Genomic DNA, 22,438 nt, shown 5'->3' with positions numbered 1-22,438 from the left:
CCAAAAGATTTGGCAAAATTATCAGAATGCAATTATCAGCCTTTATATAAAAAAACATTAAGGGAGATATGGCAAGACGGAACCTGATTCCTTTTTTCAGTCTGAGTTGAAGGATTGAGTCTATTGAAATGAATATACTGCCCAGACTGCTATATCTCTTTCAGACTCTACCAATAGAGATTAATCAAAATCAATTCAATGAATGGAACAAGATGTTATCAAGGTGTATTTGGCAGGGTAAAAGGCCTAGAATTCGTCTCAAAACTTTGCAATTAGCAAAGGACAAAGGGGATGGGGCCTACCTTCTCTTAGAGATTATTATTTTGCAGCTCAGTTGAGAGCTGTGATATGTTGGTGCAACCCATCATATGACGCTCAATGGAAAAACATTGAGGAGCGGGTACTTCCCATCCCCATACAAGCAATTTTGGCTGATAACAACCTGCAAAGGTACATAAGTACTATTGATAATCCATGGGTGAAACTGACTCTTAAAATATGGAAAACTACTATAAAAGAATATAATCTAGAGAGAGATACTGCAATTCTTAAATGGTGTGCATATGACTCGGATTTTACACCAAATAAACTGGATGCTAGATTTAAGGACTGGACAGCTAAAGGAATAACAGTTCTTTGCAACATAATGAAAGAAGGAACACTGTTCAGTTTTGAAATGCTTAAAGAGAAACACTTATTAGAAAAACAAGATTTTTAATCGGTGTTTACAGATGCGACAATATGTTAATAGGACACTTAAAAATGTAACAAAGGCAAGTACATGCTTGATAGAGCTATTTAGAAAAGCATATAATTCAGATAACAGTAGAATCATTTCAAGCATGTATAAGGGGTTGTCAAATCTTAAAACACATTCGACTTCATACATTAAAACAAAATGGGAGAAGGAAGGAGGGATAATTATATCTGAGGAAGAATGGACAATAATATGGAGGTATCAATGGAAGTGTACCAGTTCACAGAAATGGAGGGAGTTCGGATGGAAAAACTTGATGATATTTTATTACACCCTCTCAGAAATCCCATTATGATAGTATCCTCTGTGTTTGCTGGAGAAATTGTGGAAATCAAAATGCAAATCATTATCATATTTTTTGGGACTGCCCTGTTATCAGAGACTATTGGAGGGGGATACACAATGCCCCACAAGACATCTTTAAATGTGAAATACCCTTAGAGAGTAAGACCATATATTTTGGGTATATACCTCAAGAATGGTTGAAAAGAGATAAATATTTAATGAATATACTGTTGGTGGCTGGTAAAAAGACTTACTAGGAGAGCCCAACTTTAAATACATGGATGGAAATTACAATGGACATTTACAAAATGGAGAAGACAACAGCATCTGTTAATCATAAGCTGGAACAATTTGATTCATACTGGGAAAAATGTTTTAACTACGTAATGCCTCATAGGCCTAATTTTATTCTCACAAATGAATATGTTGTAAAGAAAAAAGATCACTCCCTACTTATACATAGTTTTTTTCCTTTTGCTTGTTTTTTATTTTCCACTCTTTCCTATAAGTGTATACCTCAGATAAATACCATGTGGAGATTTGTGACATATATGATTCTATGATATATATGTACAATGTCTGAACTACATCTTATGGAAATGGTTGTTTGATGATGAACTTCAATAAAAAAAATTACAAAAAAGGGCAGATGAACTTAGGCATGGATCAACACCTGGAATTATGATATTGTAGCCATTAGTGAGACTTGGCTGCAGGAAGAGCAGAACTAGCAGCTCAATTTTCCGGAGTTCCAATCTTTTAGGTGCAACAGAGCAGGAGGATATTAAAGGAGGAGAGATGGCATAACTATTCTGGGAAAATGTCACTGCAGTGCTCCATCAGAACAGACTGGAGAACTTGTCTAGTGAGGCGTTATGGGTGGAATTGATGAATAAGGAAGGTATGATCATGTTAATGGGGCTACATTACAGGCCACCCAACAGTCCAAGGGATTTAGAGAAAGAAATTTGTAGAGAGATCACAGACTGTTGCATATTAAGGTTGTTATATTAGGTGATTTTAACCTTCCACGTATTGACAGGGATAGAGTTTGTCAAATGTGTTCAGGAAAGTTTTCATCAGTATAAAGAAGTCCAAATGAGAAAGTGTGTGATACTTGATCTGCTATTATGGAATGAGACAGGGAATGTGATAGAAGTTTGTGTAGGGGAACACTTTGCATCTTGTAATCACAATACCATTAGTTTCAAAGTAAATATGGAAAAAAGATAGGTCTAGTCCGCTTGTTGAGATTCTAAATTGGAGAAAGCCCAATTTTGATGGTATCAGAAAGGATCTGACAAATGTAGATTGGGGCAGGTTGTTTTCTGGCAAAGGTGTACTTAGTAAGTGGGAAGCCTTCAAAAATGAAATGTTGAGAGTAGAAAGCATATATGTGACTGTCAGAATAAAAGGTAAACAGAATAGGTACTGGGAACCTTGGTTTTCAAGAGAGACTGAGGGCCTGGTTAATAAAAATACAGAGGTGCACAACAGATATAGGCAGTTAGGAACACTTAAGAAAGAAATCAGAAGACTAAAAGAAGACATGAGGTTGCCTAACAGACAAGATGAAGGAGAATCCTAAGGGATTCTACAGATATGTTAAGAGCAGTAGGATTACAAGGGACAAAATTGGTCCTCTGGAATATCAGAATGGTAATTCAAGCGTGGAGCCAAATGAGATGGGGGAGATCTAAAATGCATTATTTCTTTTTCAATCTTTTTATTAGTATTAAAAATATTATGAACAAAATACAGTTAATATATTAATAAAGGGATTACAAACATACAAATTCCCATTACACATGAAGGAATACATAAGCAATGAATACAGTATAAATAAGTTTTCCCAAAACATGAACCATATAGTATATATATGAACAAGGTAAATCTAGATATTTCATAATATATAATATATTAAAAAAGAAAAAGAAAAAAAAATATATGCAAAATTACTAACCTACTAATCTAATATCTAAGGGAACAAAAAGAAAACAAAAAAAGGAGAAAAAACTAAAGAAAAAGAGAAAAAAAAGGGCTGTTTATAGTATCTCACAAGAATACATAAACATCAATGTCGTCAACTCCGATCCTCTCAACATACATACAATTAAAGCTGAAAAAACCAATAAGCTTGGCACAGGGCCATATTACATCATATGAAAATATTGAATAAATGGTCTCCATATCTTTTCAAATTTAATAGAAGTATCAAATACAGCACTTCTAATTTTTTCTAAATTTAGACATATCATAGTTTGAGAAAGCCAATGAAATACCGTGGGAGGATTAATTTCCTTCCAATTCAACAAAATAGATCTTCTAGCCATCAAAGTGAGAAAAGCAATCATTCGACAGTCGGAAGGAGATAAATGGAGTGAGTCCAACATCGGTAAACCAAAAATTGCGGTAATAGGATGGGGTTGTAAATCGATGTTCAGTACCGCAGAGATAATATCAAAAATATCTTTCCAATATTTTTTCAAAAGCGGACATGACCAAAACATGAGTTAAAGATGCGATTTCTAATTGACATCTGTCACAAATAGGGTTTATATAAGAATAAAAATGAGCTAATTTATCCTTGGACACATGGGCCCTATGTACAACCTTAAATTGTATTAATGAATGTTTGGCACATATAGATGATGTATTAACTAATTGAAGAATTTTATCCCAATTCTCAATAGGGATAATAAGATTGAGCTCTCTTTCCCAATCATTTTTGGTCTTATCAAAGGGCACTGAACGTATCTTCATAATTATATTATAAAGTTTTGATATAAGCCCTTTTTGAAAAGGGTTTAATTCAAACAAACTCTCCAAAATATCTGAAGACACAAAATTTGGAAACGTAGGAAGTACCGTACTTAAAAAATGCCTAACCTGTAAGTATCTAAAAAAATGATATCTAGGCAAATTATATTTATTAGATAATTGCTCAAAAGACATAAAACAATTGTCCAAAAATAAGTCAGAAAATCTTAATAAACCCTTCATTTTCCAAGCCGAAAAAGCTTGATCTATAATTGAGGGATGGAAAAAACAATTAGCTACAATAGGACTATTTAAAACGAATTGAGTCAACCCGAAAAATTTCCGAAATTGAAACCATATACGTAAGGTATATTTAACTATCGGGTTGTCAATTCGTTTTGGCAATTTAGAAAGAGCAAAAGGGAGAGATGTCCCTAAAATAGAACCCAGAGCATAACCTGATACCGATTTAGTTTCCAGACTCACCCAATGAGGGCCAAAAGGACCATCCCATTCTTTCAACCAACATAACAAATATCTAATATTAACTGCCCAATAATAAAATCTGAAATTGGGTAATGCCAACCCACCTTCCTTCTTTGTCTTCTGTAAGTATGTTTTACCTAACCTGGGATTTTTATTCTGCCATATATATGAGGAAATTTTTGAATCAACATTAGTAAAAAAGGATTTCGGAATAAAAATTGGTACCGCTTGAAAAATATATAAAAATTTAGGTAAAATAACCATCTTAATAGCATTAATCCTACCTATCAGAGATAAAGATAATGGTGACCACTTAGTAAACAATCCTTTAATCTGATCAATTAAGGGTAGAAAATTAAACCCAAATAATTCTTTATGGTTTTTTGTGATTTTAATCCCTAAGTAAGTAAAAGAATCATTAACTAATTTAAAAGGTAAAATATCATAGCTTGGGACCTGTCTATTCAAAGCAAACAATTCACTCTTATTAAGATTTAACTTATACCCAGAAAACTCACTAAATTGAGCCAACAATGATAAGACTGCTGGAATAGATTTCTCAGGGTTAGAGATGAATAATAATAAATCATCTGCGTACAAAGATACCTTATGAATATCTGTTCCACGATTAATACCCAAAATATCCTGTGATTCTCTGATGGCAATTGCCAAAGGTTCTAAAGCGATGTTAAATAGTAATGGACTAAGAGGACAACCTTGTCTAGTGCCCCGAAATAAACGAAAAAATTGAGATCTTTGATTATTAGTAAACACCGAGGCTACTGGAGTTTGATAAATCAGTTTAATCCAAGAAATAAATGTTGGACTGAAATTAAACTTCTCCAGCACATAAAATAAGTAAGGCCATTCAACTCTATCAAATGCTTTCTCCGCATCTAATGAAATAACACATTCTGAAGTGTTATGTGAAGGAGTATAAACAATATTCAGTAATCTCCTAACATTGAAAAAAGAATAGCGATTTTTAATAAAACCGGTTTGGTCTTCCGAAATAATTTGGGGTAATACCTTCTCCAACCTGGAAGCCAGTAACTTGGAAAAGATCTTAGAATCCACATTCAATAAAGATATTGATCTATAAGATGCACAGTCAGTAGGGTCTTTATCTTTCTTCAGTATTAAGGAAATGGAAGCTCTATAAAAAGATTGTGGCAAATTCCCCAATCTAATTGCTTCTTCAAAAACCTTGCATAGCCAAGGAGAGAGAGTAGCAGAAAAACATTTAAAAAATTCTACTGTATACCCATCTGGACCTGGTGCTTTCCCTGAATTCATTGAGGAAATAACCTCTTTAATTTCCGCATCCGTGAATGGAGTATCTAATACTGAAAGATCATCGGATGATAATTTTGGAAAATTCAATTTCCCAAGAAAATCACACATGGTATTATGATCCTGAGGGAATTCAGATTGATACAGGGAGGTATAAAAGTCTTGAAAAGACTTATTTATCTCATCATGGTTAACTGTCAAATCCCCATTCTGCTGACGAACCTTAGTGATTTGACGTTTAACCCAAACATTCTTCAGCTGACTAGCTAACAGTTTTCCCGATTTATCACTATGTATATAAAAATCAGATCTGGTTTTCATTAATTGATTTTCAATCGGAGATGTAAGTAATAAACTATGTTCCATTTGGAGTTCAACCCTCTGTTTGTAAAGCTCCCTACTAGGAGTAGTCAAATATTTCTTGTCAATCTCCTTAATTTTATCAACCAATAAAAGAGTTTCCTTCTTAATGCGTTTTCTCAGACCAACAGAGTAAGAAATAATCTGTCCACGTATATACGTTTTAAAGGTGTCCCAAAGTATTCCGCAAGAAATATCTTCTATGGAATTAGTTGAAAAGAAGAAATCGATCTGCTCCTTCATAAATTTAATAAAGTCCGGCTCTTGCAATAAGATAGAGTCAAAACGCCATTGTCTAGCACTTAAAGCTGTATCCGTAAAATTAATAGAAAGTTTTAATGGAGCATGGTCAGAAATAGCTATAATATCATAATTACAACCAATTACCGATGGAATAAAACAAGAGTCAATAAAAAAATAATCAATTCTCGAATAGGAGTGATAAACATGTGAGAAAAAGGAAAACTCCTTATCATTAGGATGACGAAATCTCCAGATATCAAAAACTCCATTATCAGTCAAAAAGGAGTTAATACAAGGGGCCGACTTATTGGGTAAAGTCTGAATAGATGTAGATTTGTCCATCAAAGGATTTAGACAACAATTAAAGTCACCACCCATTATTAACTTATATTCATTTAAATTAGGTAAAGAAGTAAATAAGGACTTAAAAAAGTCAGGACAATCCACATTTGGAGCATAAACATTAACCATAGCAACCTTTTTATTACAAAGTAAACCCGTAATTAACAAAAATCTACCATTCGGATCCGAAAGGATATCATGTTGAACAAATGCAATAGAGGAGTCAATAAAAATTGAAACTCCCTTAACTTTGGCATTCGAATTCGAATGGTACTGTTGACCCCGCCAAGACCTAAAAAAGCGATATTTGTCCTCCTTCCTCACATGAGTTTCTTGAACAAAAATGATATGAGCATTAAGTCTTTGGAATACTTTAAAAATCTTCTTTCGTTTAATCGGATGGTTTAAACCATTAGTATTCCAAGACACAAAGTTAATGGTTTGAGCCATGGTTCTAAAGTCATCCCTCTGGTATAGAAAGGGTTAACCATATTATTAAACTCATGCACCCGGAAGAGGAACAAAAATAAAGAGCGGACCCGGAAGTGACGACATCGTAGACATATTTGTAGTTCAAGAACAGCCCGAGTGAAAAAACTAAAACAAATTGATAAAAGAAAAATAAAAAAGGAAAACAGACCAACCCCCACCCCCACATGAAAAAGAAAAAAAGCCAAAATATGGCTAAAAAAAGGAAAAAATGAGACTAAATCTACCCCCATATCAGCGGCAGACCACTCCGTGTTTAAAGGATATATGAAAAAAAAACACCCCAACTTTAAGAATTATGATCGCAATACTAAAATCTGCGCTTCTTAATATGCTTAGTTGTAAAAAAAAGAGTATAATCACTAAAAGTTTATAAATCGGGTTATAACCCAAACAAATCAAGAAGTACTTAAACTATGATAAGCGATGCATTATAGGAAGAAGACGAAAAAAGAAACTATAACGCCATCTTAAACAAAACCAAGAATATTTTGCAAAAAACTACCATCTTGATAATAAAAAAAATTCCCTTCGAAAGGTTAAAAATATACCTTCAAGGGAACAAAAATAGTAGTCAAAAATATGGTATAGTGGTTAAAGTGTATGAGACAGAGCGATTAATATAACGAAAGCACACTTTAACTTAAATATGAAGTATAGGATAACCCTACACCAATAGCCAGAGACTAACCCCGGTTTAAGGAATCGAAAACCATCTTTCACGATCAGAATCACTCATTTATTAGAGAGTAGTGTCTATAGCAGTAGGGAAGTTCTCCACCAAATACTTTTTCGCTTCAAAAGTCGAAAGGAAAACCAGACGAGGAGCGTTCGGCGGTGAGATCCCGAGCTTCGCCGGGTATAAGAGTGCAGGTTTTAGATTTTTCTCATAACATTCAGACATCAGAGGTTTAAAAAGAAGCCTTTTCTTCATAATTTCAGAACTAAAATCTTCCACCAAACGGAAATAGTAATTTTGAAATTTAATCATCCCAGCCCTCCGAGCCTCACGAATGAGTTGTTCTTTGTCGTGTACATAGTGAAACCGGACAATTACCACCGGAGGTTTGGCTGAAGTACTCGATGAACGACTCCAAATTCTATGTGCTCGGTCAAGTACCGGGGGGTTCTCTGGAAAGACCGACGGAAACGCATCTTTTAAAAATTGAGCAAAATATTTCGAAGGATCACCTTTTTCTATGCCATCTGGGAGACCAAGTATGCGTAGGTTCTGTCTTCTGGACCGATTCTCCAAATCGACACTCTTGGCTTTAAGTGTTTCCACCAGTTTAATGGTCGAAATTAAATCCTGTTGTAATTTTTCAATTGTCAAATCTCGTTTCCGAGCTTCTTCTTGCAAAGACGCGATAAGAAGTTGTTGCTGATTAATTACTGAATCTGTCTTAACCATATAATCTTGAAAAGCCTTTATTTCTTATTTAAAAACTTGATGTTGTTCCTCAAATTTTCTATCCAAAACCTCCATAAGCAGTTCATAAGTTAACTCAGTGCGTTGCGGTTGAGCTAGTTTCTTTCCATTACCGTTCGGGTTACGCCCCGGTTCTCGTCCTTTGGATCTAAGAGCCATTTCTGTTTGCATATCTTCAAGAATTCACAATAAAATCTTAACGATAAGCCCGAGAAAGTAGCAAGAATCTTTTGGTGTAGGTAACAATAAGTTGAATAAGGGTGATCAAAGGTTAAAAAAAGTAAAGGTTATGGAGCGGATCTGAAACAGTACTCACTCCATGAGCGTCTCCCGCTGACTCCCTAAAATGCATTCTTTGCACCTGTATTTACTCAGGAGATGTACACAGAGTATATAGAAGTAAGGCAAAATGCCATCAACTTCATGGACTCTATACAGATTAGAGGTAGCGGTGTTTGCTGTCTAGAAGCAGATTCAGCTGGTATAGAGTACCCCTGTGGCCATCCCCCTCAACAACAGGTATACCACTTTGGATACTGTTTGGGTGGGGGGGAATGACCTAGCAGAGGAAAGTCACAGTGGTCAGGTCTCCGGCACTATGTCTACCTCTGTGACTCAGAAGGGAAGGGGGAAGAAGAAGCGAGCTGTGGTGATAGGGGATTCATTAGTTAGGAGAATAAGAGTCCCGGTTGGTATATTGCCTCCCAGATATCTCTGATCAAGTCCTCATATTGCAGGTGTAGTGGACAGCATGGAAGAGTGTCATGTTTTGCAGCAGAATCTGGACCTGCTGTAAAAATGGGATGAAAAATGGAAGATGGAATTTAATGCAGACAAGTACAAGGTGTTCCACTTTGGTAGGACCATCCAGAGTAGGTCTTATACCGTGATAGTCAGGCACGGAGGAGTGCGGTGGAAGGAAAGGATCTAGGAATACAAGAGCGTAATTCATTGAAAGTAGCGTCACAGGTTAATAGGGTTGTAAAGAAAGCTTTTGGCACATTGGTCTTCCTAAATCTGTGTACTGTATTAAGTACAGGAGTTGGGGTGTAACATTGACATTGTATTAAACGTTGGTGAGGTCTAATTTGGAGATTTGTGTGCAGTATTGGTCACCTATCTACAGAAAAAATGTAAAAAGATAGAAAGAATGCAGATAAAAATTACAAAGATGTTGCAGCAACTTGAGGACCTGAGTTATAAGGAAAGATCGAATAGGTTAGTACTTTCTTCCCTAGAATGTAGAAGATTGAGAGGAGATTTGATAGAGGTATTCAAAAGTATGAGGAGTATAAATAGGGATAAATGCAAGCAGTTTTTTTCCCCACTAAATTTAGGTGAGACTACAACTAGAAGTCAGGGGTTAAGGGTGAAAGGTGAAATGTTTAAGGGGAACATGATGGGTAGCTTCTTCACTCAAGAGTGTGGTGAGTGTGTGAAATGAGCAGCCATGGATGTAAAGTCAATTTCAATATTTAAGAAAAATTTGGAAAGGTACACAAATGAGGGGGTATGGAGGGCTGGGTGCAGGTTGATGGGATGAGGCAGGATGGTAGGATGGTACGTTGCCTCCTGGATGCCAAGGTCAAAAATGCCTTAAATTATCTGCAGAATGTTCTCAAGGGGGAGGGTGAGCAGCCAGAGGTTGTGCTGCATGATGGCACTAATGACGAAGGTAGAAAGGGGGAAGAGGTTCTGCACAGTAGGGAAGTGTCTGAAAAGCAGTACCTCGAAGGTAATAAACTCTGGATTACTTCCAGTGTTATGTGCCAGTTAGAGCATGAATAGAAATTTAGAGCAGATAAATAAATTGTAAGGAACTGGTGAAGGGGGCAGGACCAGGTTCATGGATCTTTGGAACCTCTTCTGGGGCAGGGGTGATTCTGACTGGGAGGTTCACCAATGCTACTTAAGAGGATTTAACCAGTTTAGCAGGGGGATGAGACCAGAGCATCAGGCCAGAGAGTAGAGGGATTGAGAGGAAGATAGATGTCATCAACATAAGGGGATGGACAGATTGAACTGTGTGTATCTTAATGTTAGCAGTACTAAGATACACACACTTCAATCCATACGGAAAGGGTAATGAATTCTGAACATGGATCGGTACATGGAACAATGAAATTGTAGCCATAACAAAAGTCTTGATTAAGGACAGGATAGGATACTAAATATTCAAGGGTTTTGATGTTTTAGAAAAGATACAGAACAAGATAAAAGGTGGAAGGAGGAAAGTTGCACAATTATTCAGGGACAATATCACAGCTGCACACAGTAGAGTCATACTGGAGGGCTCACCCACTTAGAGTATGTATATGAGTAAAATTCAAAAATAAGACGGTGCAATCACACTCATGGGACTGTTCTTCAGACCATCCTTCTTTCCCCCAAAATAGCAACTAAGACATTCAGGATAGATACACAGGCAGATTAGAGAAAGATACAAAAACAAGAAGGATCTTTCAAGAATCTCCAGCTTCTAAATGGTTCCAGAATACTGGAAAATTGCAAATGTCACTCCACTCTTCAAGAAGGGAGAGAAGCAGAAGAAAGGAAACTATAAGTCTGACCTCAGTGGTTGAAAAGATGTTGGAGTTGATTATTATGGATGTTTATGGATTGTTATGGAGTTGATTGTTTTGGGGTACTTGTAGGCACATGATGTAATAGGCTGTAGTCAGCATGGTTTCCTCAAGGGAAAATCTTGCCTGACAAGTCTGTTGAAATTATTTGAAGAGATAACAAGCAGCATAGACAAAGGACAATCGGTTGATGTTGTGTACTTCGATTTTCGGAAGGCTTTTGTCAAGGTGCCACACATGAGTCTGCGTAACAAGCTACAAGCCCATGGTCCTACAGGAAAGATTCTGGCACGGATAAAGCAGTGGGTGATTGACAGGAGGCAAAGAGTGGGAATAAAGGGAGCCTTTTCTGATTGGCTGCTGGTGACTAACAGGGGCCTGTGTTGGGACCGATTCTTTTTACATTATACACCAATGATTTGGATGATGGAATTGATGGCTTTGTTGCAAAGTTTGCAGATGATACGGAGATAGGTGGAAGTGCAGGTATTTTTGAGGAAGTAGAGAGGCTACAGAAGGACTTAGACAGAGTAGGAGAATAGCCAAACAAGTGGCAGATGGAATACAGTGTTGGGAAGTGTATGGTCATGCACTTTGGTAGAAGAAATAAAAGGGTAGACTATTTTCTAAATAGACAGAAAATACAAAAATCTGAAGCACAAAGGGACATGGGAGTACTTGTGTAGGATTCCCTAAAGGTTAAATTTCAGGTTGAGTCTGGGAAAGGCAAATGCAATGTTAGCATTAATTTCAAAAGCACTAGAATATAGAAGCAAGGATGTAAAGTTGAGACTTCATAACCCACTAGTGAGGCCTTACTTGGAGCATTGTGAGCAATTTTGGGCACCTTATCTTAGAAAAATGTGCTGAAACCGGAGAGGGTTCAAAGGAAGTTCATGAAAATGATTCCTTGTTTATGACAAATACAATAAATGTTCAGTTAAGATTAGTGCAATATAACTTTTTACATCAATTATATATTACACCACAAAAAATAAATAAATTAAATCCAAGTTTATCTGATCAGTGTTTCTGATGTAACCAAGAAACTGGTACATTTTTACATTCTACATGGTCTTGTTCTAAAATTCAACCTTTTTGGACAAATTTAAGACTTTTATTGGAACAAATTACGGGAATACAACTTCCTCATGATCCAATATTACTTTTACTAGGTGATATTGAAGGGACAAAACCGAAACTCAAACTAAATAAATATCAGAAAGAATTCATAAAAATTGCACTGGCTGTAGCCAAAAAGGCTATTGCAATTACTTGGAAATCAGATACATATTTAAGTATAGATTGTTGGAAAAAAGAAATCTATGGCTGTATTCCATTAGAAAAAATTACTTATAATTTAAGAGATAAATATGAAACATTTTTGAAAATTTGGTGCCCTTATTTACAAAAGACAGGATTAAATATATAGGTGCTCTGAAGATGAAATAATTGGTTACTTGGGGAAAGAAATAAATATATATACTGAAGTTATTAAGAACTCCATGGAGCATGTGGAGACCTTCCAACAACCAGGCACTCTTTCTTTCTTTTTTTTCTTTCTTAATTTTTCTTTTTTTATATAGGGAAGTTAGGGGGAGGGGTTAAGGGGAGGGGGGAAGGGATATATACTTTTTTTTCTACACTTGTAATCACTTAAAAATGCAATTAAATAAAATAAAAAAAAAAGATTCCTTGTTTGAACGGCTTGTCATATGCACAGCGTTTGATGGCTCTGGGCCTGTATTCACAGGAATTCAGAAGAATGAGGGGTGACTTCATTGAAATCTATCAAATGGTGAAAAGCCTTGATAGAGTGGATCCAGAGAGGATGTTTTCTATGGTGGGAGAGTCCAAGACCAGAGGACATAGTCTCAGAATACAGGGGCATCCTTTTAAAACGGAGATGAGTTTGAACTTCTTTAGTCAGAGTGGTTGTTACAACCCCGGCTCTCAGGAAGTAACACAAAGGAGTCAGGCCACAAAAGGAATTACAACAAAAGATATTTTGTTAAAGGTAAATTAAGGTTAAGGTAAAGGGATAAAGGGTGTTGTGAGTTGTGGTAGTGCTGGCAGCAGAAAAGATGAGAGAGAGAGTGAGAGTGGCCTTGTTTTCAAGCAGTCCCCAGTAGGTGCCAACATTGCAAGGACTACTGCAGATGTCGCAAGGAACTGCAACACTGGTTAAAGAGGAAACACAGGCCAAGAAATGTTCAGGACTAACAGTGGTGAATCTATGAAATTCGTTACCACAGGCAGCTGTGGAGGCCAAGGAAAGCGGCCAGATAGTCAGTGGGCCACTGAAGGAGTGGAGATTTGAGGCTTTGACTAGAGAGATTCTGGCAGTTTTGGCAGTTGGACTGTGCAATCAAGTCAATCAAGATTTGAATAGCTCAGCATAAAGCTGTTGATTAGACAATCAAGATTTGAATAGCTCATACTCAGCAGAAAGCAGCTGATTAGGCAATCGAGGTCAGGTGACCAAACAGTTTGAAAAGCTCCAACAAATAAATAGAGGGTTACCTCAAGTGGAGCAGACAGTGAGTGGGTCAGTCAGTGAAGGAGTGGAGTTTCAAAAGTTGAGGTAAGTATTGGGTAGCTCATGGCAGCTGAGATTGGGCCTGTGGTTTGTTCATCCTGCAGCATGTGGGAAATCAGGGATACTTCCAGTGTCCCTGACAACTATGTGTGCAGGAAGTGTGTCCAACTGCAGCTTCTGGCAGACTGCGTTGAACGTCTGGAGCTGCGATTGGATTCATACTGGAGCATCCGCGATGCTGAGAAAGTCATGAATAGCACGTTCAGTGAGTTGGTCACACCGCAGGTAAAGGTTACACAGGCAGAAAGGGAAGGGGTGGCCACTAGACAGTGTAGCAGTAGGCAGGTAGTGCAGGAGTCCCCTGGGGTCATCTCCCTCCTAAACAGATATACTGTTTTGGATACTGTTGGGGGAGATGTCTCATCGGGGAAGGCAGCAGCAGCCGAGTTCATTGCACCATGGGTGGCTCTGCGGCACAGGAGGGAAGGAAAAGGAGTGGGAGAGCTATAGTGATAGGGGATTCGATTGTAAGGGGAAATAGATAGGTGTTTCTGTGGCCGCAAACGAGACTCCAGGATGGTATGTTGCCTCCTTGGTGCAAGGGTCAAGGATGTCTCTGAGCGGCTGCAGGATATTCTGGAATGGGAGGGTGAACAGCCAGTGGTCGTGGTGCACATAGGTACCAATGATATAGGTAAAATATGGGATGAGGTCCTACAAGGTGAATTTAGGGAGTTAGGAGATAAACTAAAAAGTAGGACCACAAAGGTAATAATCTCTGGTTTACTACCAGTGCCACGTGCTAGTCAGAGTAGAAATAGGAGGATATTTCAGATGAATACGTGGCTTGAAAAATGGTGCAAGGGTGAGGGATTCAAATTTCTGGGGCATTGGAACCAGTTCTGCCATTTACCAGTAAGCCTCACATTGATGGTTGGGAAGTCACTGGAGAGGATTCTTAGGGATAGGATTTATTTGCAATTGGACAACAACTGCTTTCATTGGGATAGTCAGTATAGCTTTGTGCAGAGCAAGTTATGTCTTACTAACTTCACTGAGTTTTTTTCAAGGAGATAACGAAGGTGATTGACGAAGGTACAGCTGTGGATGTTGTCTACATGGATTTTAGTAAGGCATTTGACAAGACCCATCCAGAAAAGTGAAATGATGAATATGCATGGGATGCATGGAGAATTGGACATTTGGATTTGGAATTGGCTTATCCATAGAAGACAGAGGGACAGATAGAAGTCAATGGGACTTATTCCAGGTGGAGGTCAGTGGCTAGTAGAGTTCCACAATGATCTGTACTGTGACGTCTGCATGAAAACATTGATGGGTAGATTAGTAAGTTTGCAGACAATAGAAAGATTGGTGGTGTTCTGGATCCTGTAGAAGACTGGCAAAGGATACAGTAGTATATAGATCATTTGCAAATATGCATGCAGAGATAGCAGATGGAATTTTACCCAGCGAAATTTGAAGAGTTGCACTTTGGGAGATCAAATGTACAGAGACAGTACATTGTTAAGGGCAAGACCCTTAAAAGTGTTGATGATCAAGTTCATAGCTCCGGTGCCTACACATGTTGCTAAGGTGGTAAAGAAAGCATATAGAATTAGTTGAAGAACTGAATTCAAGAGTGCAGAATTTACTGTATGGCGCAGCATAATAAAACTCCTGTTAGAATACATCTGAAGTATTGCATTCAGTTCTATTTACCCTATTATAGGAAAGTTGGTGAGGTTTTGAAGAGGGTTCGGAAGTGGTTTACCCGGGATGCTGCCTGAATTAGAGGGTATGTGCTATGAGGAGAGGTATGACAAACTTAAATTGTTTTCTTGAGAGTGGCGGAGCCTGAGGAGAGATCTGACAGAGGTTTATAAAATTATGGGAGGGGCAGAGTAGATAGCCAGTTACTTTTCCCAGGGTTGGAATGTCTAATACAAGAGTGCATGTATTTAAGGTAAGAGGGGGTAAGTCCAAAGATTTATGTGGCATTTCTTTTAAACACAGCAGGTGTTATGTTTTGTAATTCCAAAGCATAAAAACTAATTGAAAGCAAAAACACAGTGCTGGGAATTTGGGCTGACATGGTGGCATGATGATGTATGCCATTCATGTACTTTTTACATATAACCTGTAATGAATTATGTAAACGGTTAAGAATGCTTAATAAAACAATATTTTGCAATATTACTTAAATATTCATTGCAGAAGAGTGAGTCACTCGAATGTGGTGGAGGCAAATAAAGTAAAGGCGTTCAAGGGGCTCTTATGTGTGCACATGAATATGCAAGAAATGTAACGATATAGACATTATGTAGGCAGATGGGATTTATTTTTTTGGGCACTGTATTACTAATTTATTTAGCTCGGCACAACATTGAGTGTTAAAGAGCCTGTTCCTCTGCTGTACTGTTCTTTGTTCTGTGGTTAACCAAGAGTGAGTACTTCCCAGTGTCAGCACGGGCTGGTTATGTAGCAGAAGGAGGACGTTCGGTTCCTCGGGTCTATACTGACCTGTGGAGAGACAGAGCAGGTAGAAGGGTCCACGGGCCGCTAAGCGTAGCACGGCTGGCGCGAAAAACATGCACTCATCGTCGGGGTGAGCGATGACCAGCAAAGTCGCCGTCCCCCGCCTCTGGGCCGCCTGATCCTCAGCCCCAGTGGCAGCAGGTTCTGGATCGACGAATTGTTTGCGATAAATGTGTCGGATCCATAAACAAAGCAAAAACAACGCGAAAAGGAAGTACAGTTCCACCATATTTACAGCAACCGGTCCGCCTGCCCGACATTCCGGCTCGCTCCACGGACCGGCACGACAGTTCCGCCAACCTCAGGTGATAGGTGAAACCAGAAAGGGGAGGGGATGAAGTGAAGAACTGGGAAGTGAATTGATGAAAGAGACAAAAGCCCATGGAAGAAAGAAAAGAGGGGAGAAGCACCAAAGGGAAGCTCTGGGCGGGCAAGGAAATAAGGTGAGAGACGGAAAAGTGGTGGGAATTGGCTGAAGGGGAGTGGGGAATACGTACATAACGCCCCCCACGGGGAGGAGGGGAGGGGAGGGGAGGGGGTAGAGGGGGCTATGGATAGTCATATTAGAATGGGAAGTGGAATTAAAATGGATGGCCACAGGGAGATCCCGCTTTTTTCTGGCAACCAGAGCGTAGGTGCTTGGCGAAGCGTCTCCTAATCTACGTCAGGTCTCATCGATATACAGGAGACCACACCAGGAATACCAGACACAGTATACGACTCCAACAGACTCACGGGTGAAGTGTTGCCTCACCTGGAAGGACTGCTAAGGGCCCTGAATGGTATTGAGAAGGAAGTGAGGGGCAGGTGTAGCACTTGTTCTGCCTGCAAGGATAAGTGCCAGGAGGGAGATCAGTGGGGATGAATGAATGGACAAGGGAGTCACGTATGAAACGATCCTTACGGAAAGCAGAAAATTGGGGGGGGGGGGGTGAAGATGTGCTTGGTGGTGGGATCCCATTTAGATGGTGGAAAGTGCAGAGAATTATAGCAGATGTGTATGAAATGGAAGAGATGTGGTTGAGGGCAGCGTTGATGTTGGGGGAAAGGAAGGCATCTTCAATCTAAAATGAAAAGCCTGATCCTGGGAACAGATGCAGCAGAAGTGGAAGAATTAAGAGAAGGGGGTGAAGTTTTTACAAGTAACAGGGTGGAAAGAGGTATAGTCCAGGTAGCTGTGAGAGTCCGTTGGTTTATAATAGACATCAGTAGATAAGTTGTCTCCAGAGATAGATAGTAAGATTGAGAACGGGGAGAGAGGTAAATTTGAGGTCAGGGTGGAAGTTGGAGGCAAAGTGGATGAAGTCGACCAGTTCAGCACAGGTGCAGGAAGAAGCACCAATGCAGTTGTCAATGTAGCGTAGGAAAAGTGCGAAACGGTCACTAGTGTAGGCTTGGAACATAGACTGAACCACGTAGCCAATAAACAGGCAGGCATAGCTGGGACCCATGCAAGTGCCCATTGCTAAACCTTTTGTTTGAAGGAAGTGGGAGAAGCCAAAGGAGAAATTATTTAGAGTGAGGACAAGTTCTGCTGAGCAGAGAAGAGTGGTGGTGGAAGGAAACTGATTAGGTCTGGTGTCCAGAAAAAAAAAAAGAGCTTTGAGGCCTTTTTGGTGGGGTATGGAGGTGTAGAGGGACTGGACATCCATAGTAAAAATAAGATGATGGGCACCAGAGAACCTGAAATCATTGAAAAGCTGTACATAGAGTTTTAACCCCCTCTCCCAGCACCCTTCCTCCTTCTTATTGTTCTTTCTTCTTTATATTTGCTCAGGTAAAACAATAGAGCTCCCAGGCAGGATAGTAGAATGTTCCTCTTGTGGGATGTGGGAAGGCAAGGAGACCTCTAGTGTCCCTGACAACTGCAAATGCAAGAAGTGCATCCAGAATCGGAATCTGAATCAGAATCAAATTTATCATCAACGGCATATGCCGTGAAATTTGTTAACTTGGCAGCAGCAGTGCAATGCAATACATGATATAGAAGAAAGAAAAAAAAATAGTAACTAAGTAAATCAATTACAGTGATTCAGGAACAGCTTCTTCCCCTCTGCCATCCAATTCCTAAATGGACATTGAACCCTTGGACATTACCTCACTTTTTTTTTAATATATAATATTTTTATTTTTTGCATAAATTTTAATCTATTCAATATACATATACTGTATAAAGTATACTGAATAATATTTACTTATCTATTATTATATTTTTCTTCTATATTATGTATTGCATTGAACTGCTGCTATGAAATTAATCGTTCACTCTTGAAACAGCCCTCTGCAAATCATACCTGGTTTTCTGGTACAGGCCCAGGTTGCCAGACTTGAATGCCACAGATCTAGCCTTCAGCAGACAACGCATCTCCTGGTTCGGGAATGTACAGCAAGACTTTGTAGGCACACACTCATCCACACAGGTTTTAATGAAGTCACTAACAACTGCAGCATACTCATCCAGATTCAAAGATGAATCCCTGAATACAGTCCAGTCCACCGATTCAAAGCAGTCCTGTAGGCGCTCCTGTGCTTCCTTTGTCTATATCTTCTTGGTCCTCACTACTAGTGCTGCAGTCAGGGAGTAGAAGTACAGCCAGGTGATCAGACTTCCCGAAGTGAGGGTATGGAATAGCATGGTAGGCATTCTTGATGGTGATGTAACAGTGGCCCAGTGTGTTGTTTCCTCTGGTATTGCAAGTGATCTGTTGATGGCAATTGCTTAGTGATTTTTCAGACTGGCCTAGTTAAAATCCCCCAAAACGATGGTGAAGGCATTAGGGTCCAGCTGTAGCCTCTAACATTCTGTGTTAAGGAGTTGGAGCTGGAACTGGATGAACTCTGGATCAATTGGGAGGTTAAGGGGCTGATAGAAACATAAAAAATAGGTGCAGGAGTAGGCCATTCGGCCCCTCGAGCCTGCACCACCATTCAGTATGATCATGGCTGATCATCCAACTCAGAACCCTGTACCTGCTTTCTCTCCATACCCCCTGATCCCTTTAGCCACAAGGGCCATATCTAACTCCCTCTTAAATATAGCCAATGAACTGGCCTCAACTGTTTCCTGTGGCAGAGAATTCCACAGATTCACCACTCTCTGTGAAGAAGTTTTTCCTCATCTGGGTCCTAAAAGGCTTCCCCTTTATCCTTAAACTGTGACCCCTTGTTCTGGACTTCCCCAACATTGGAAACAATCTTCCTGCATCTAGCCTGTCCAATCCCTTTAGAATTTTATACGTTTCAATAAGATCCCCCCTCAGTCTTCTAAATTCCACTGAGTATAAACCTAGTTGATCCAGTCTTTCTTCATATGAAAGTCCTGCCATCCCAGGAATCCATCTGGTGAACCTTCTCTGTACTCCCTTTATGGCAAGAATGTCTTTCCTCAGATTAGGGGACCAAAACTGCACACAATATTCTAGGTGCGGTCTCACCAAGGCCTTGTACAACTGCAGTAGAACCTCCCTGCTCCTGTACTCAAATCCTTTTGCTATGAATGCCAACATACCATTTGCCTTTTCCACTGCCTGCTGTACCTGCATGCCCACCTTCAATGACTGGTGTACAATGACACCCTGGTCTCGTTGCAGCTCCCCTTTTCCTAATCGGCCACCGTTCAGATAATAATCTGTTTTTCTGTTCTTGCAACCAAAGTGGATAACCTCACATTTATCCACATTAAATTGTATCTACCATGAATTTGCCCACTCACCTAACCTATCCAAGTCACCCTGCATCCTCTTAGCATCCTCCTCACAGCTAACACTGCTGCCCAGCTTCGTGTCATCCGCAAACTTGGAGATGCTGCATTTAATTCCCTTGTCTAAATCATTAATATATAATTGTAAACAACTGGGGTCCCAGCACTGAGCCTTGCGGTACCCCACTAGTCACTGCCCGCCATTCTGTAAGGGTCCCGTTTACTCCCACTCTTTGCTTCCTGTCTGCCAACCAATTCTTTATCCACATCAATGCCATATCCCCAATACCATGTGCTTTAAGATAGATAGGACATATTGAGAAATTACACCAAGTTGCAGGATACAAGAAACTGGGTGACAGTCAGCAAGGGGAAAGGGGTTTAGGAGCTAGTACAGAGTACCTCTGTGGCCATCCCCATGAACAGGTATATCACTTGGGATACTGTTGGGGGGATGACCTAACAAAGGAAAGTCACAGCGGTCAGGTCTCTGCCACTAAGACTGGCTCAGTGATTCAGAAAGGAAGGAGCAAGAAGAGGCAAGCTGTGGTGATAGGAGATCTGTTATTTAGGGGAACAGAAAGGAGGTTCTTTGACAAGTACAGGATTCATGGATGCTGAGTTGCCTCCCAGGTGCCAGGGTTTGTGACATCTTATATAGAGTCCTCAGCATTCTTAAGTGGGTAGGTGAACAGCCAGAGGTCCATTCAGGTACTAATGACACAGGAAGAAAGAGAGACAAGATTCTGCAAAGTGAGTTTAGGGAGGTAGGTGCTTAATTAAAAGGTGGGGCCTGTGGGGTTGTGATCTCAGGATTGCCACCCATGCCACATGCTAGTGAGGCCAGAAAAAGGAAGGCTAAGAAGTTTAAGTAGGAGGGAAGGTAAAAGATTTCTGGATCATTCAGCCCTCTGTCAGAGAAGGTGGGACCTATGCAGAAAAGACGGTTTGCACCTAAACTGGAAGGGGACTAATATCCTTGAGGAAATGTTTGCCAGTGCTGCACGGCGGGGTTTAAATTAGAGTTGCAGGGGGATAGAAACCAGAGTGTCAGAACAGATAGTGGAGTGGTTGTGGAGACATGTTGGTAAGACTCAGACAAAGTCAGGAACCAAAAGGTTAAGCATGACGTGACTAGTGTCCTGAGCTGTGTGTATTTCAATGCAAGAAGTACTGTAGAAAAGGCAGATGAGCTCAGGCATGGATCAATACCTGGAATTATGACATTGTAGCCATTAGTGAGACTTGCTTGCAGGACTAGCAGCTCAATATTTTGGGGTTCTATTGCTTTAGACATGACAGTGATTAAAGGAGGAGGGGTGGCACTACTAGTCAGGGAAAATTTCACAGCAGTGCTTCATCATGACAGAATGGAGAACTTGTCTAATGAGGTATTATGGGTGGAACTGAGAAATAAGAAAGGTATGACAACGTTAGCAGTACTATATTATAGACCACCCAACAGTGAGTGATTTAGAGGAACAAATTTGCAGAGAGATCGCAGATTGTTGCAAGAAACATAAAGTCGTTACAGTAGATGATTTTAACTTTTCACGTATTGACCAGGATTTCCATGCAGTAAAAGGACTAGATGGGATAGAGTTTGTCAATTGTGTTCAGAAAAGTTTCCTTCATCATCATGCAGAAGTCCCAACTAAGGTTGGTCTTACACAGTGAACGGTAGGGCACTGAGGAGTCTGGTAGAACAAAGGGATCTGGGATTTCAAAGTTTAAGAGAAGTTTGGATAGGTACATGGATAGTAGGGGTATGGGAGGCTATGGTCCTAATGCAGGTCAATGGGAGTAACATAGAAAACCTACAGCACAATACAGACCCTTTGGCCTGCAAAGCTGTGCCGAAAATGCCCTTACCTTAGAACTACCTAGGCTTACCCATACCCTCTATTTTTCTATGTATCCATCCAGGAGTCTCTTAAAAGACCCTATCGTCTCCGCCTCTACCGCCGCCACCAGCAGCTCATTCCACTCACTCACCACTCTCTGCATAAAAAACTTACCCCTGACATCTCCTCTGTACCTACTTCCAAGCACCTTAAAAATATGCCCTCTTATGCTAGCCATTTCAGCCCTGGGGAAAAGCCTCTGACTATCCACACAATCAATGCCTCTCATTATCTTGTATACATTTATCAGGTCACCTCTCATCCTCCGTCGCTCCAAGGAGAAAAGGCCAAGTTCACTCAACCTATTCTCATAAGGCATGCTCCCCAATCCAGGCAACATTCTTGTAAATCTCCTCTGGACCGTTTCAATAGTTTCCACGTCCTTCCTGCAGTGAGGCAACCAGAATTGAGCACAGTACTCCAAGTGGGGTCTGACCAGGGTCCTATATAGTTGCAACATTACCATGATTGATGAAGGCCAATGCACCATATGCCTTCTTAACCACAATGTTAACCTGCGTAGCAGCTTTGAGTGTCCTATGGACTCAGACCCCAAGATCACTCTGATCCTCCACAGTGCCAAGACTCTTGCCACTAATGCTATATTCTGTCATCATATTTAACCTTCCAAAATGAACTACCTCACACTTATCTGGGTTGAACCCCATTTGCCATCTGGAATAGGCAGTTTAATTGATTCAGCACAGACTAGATAGGCTGATGGGCCTATT

General features: G+C 39.8%; 2 protein-coding genes across 8 annotated transcripts in view; one reads left to right on the top strand and one right to left on the bottom strand.

The window, feature by feature from the left end:
- pigl (phosphatidylinositol glycan anchor biosynthesis, class L) overlaps window positions 1-16,559 on the bottom strand; it is a 182,635-nt gene extending 166,076 nt beyond the window's left edge. For 2 of the 7 annotated variants that reach the window (XM_073053067.1, XM_073053068.1), the window contains exon 1: window positions 16,089-16,558. In XM_073053067.1, the coding sequence (XP_072909168.1) occupies window positions 16,089-16,332 (244 nt within the window). In that variant the 5' untranslated portion in view covers window positions 16,333-16,558. Of the gene's footprint in view, window positions 1-16,088 lie in introns of all 7 variants that reach the window. The other 5 variants (XM_073053062.1, XM_073053063.1, XM_073053066.1 and 2 more) reach the window with 4 other exon arrangements.
- Window positions 16,437-22,438, top strand: part of ncor1 (nuclear receptor corepressor 1) — a 273,467-nt gene continuing 267,465 nt past the window's right edge. The window contains exon 1 of the mRNA XM_073053048.1: window positions 16,437-16,546. The gene's annotated coding sequence lies outside the window, so the exon portion shown is untranslated. The remainder of the gene's footprint in view (window positions 16,547-22,438) is intronic.

Source organism: Hemitrygon akajei, chromosome 8 (genome assembly GCF_048418815.1).
Source record: "Hemitrygon akajei chromosome 8, sHemAka1.3, whole genome shotgun sequence".
Taxonomy (NCBI): Eukaryota; Metazoa; Chordata; class Chondrichthyes; order Myliobatiformes; family Dasyatidae; genus Hemitrygon; species Hemitrygon akajei.
Note: the sequence above shows the minus strand (reverse complement) of the source record. Positions and strands in the feature narration are given on the sequence as shown.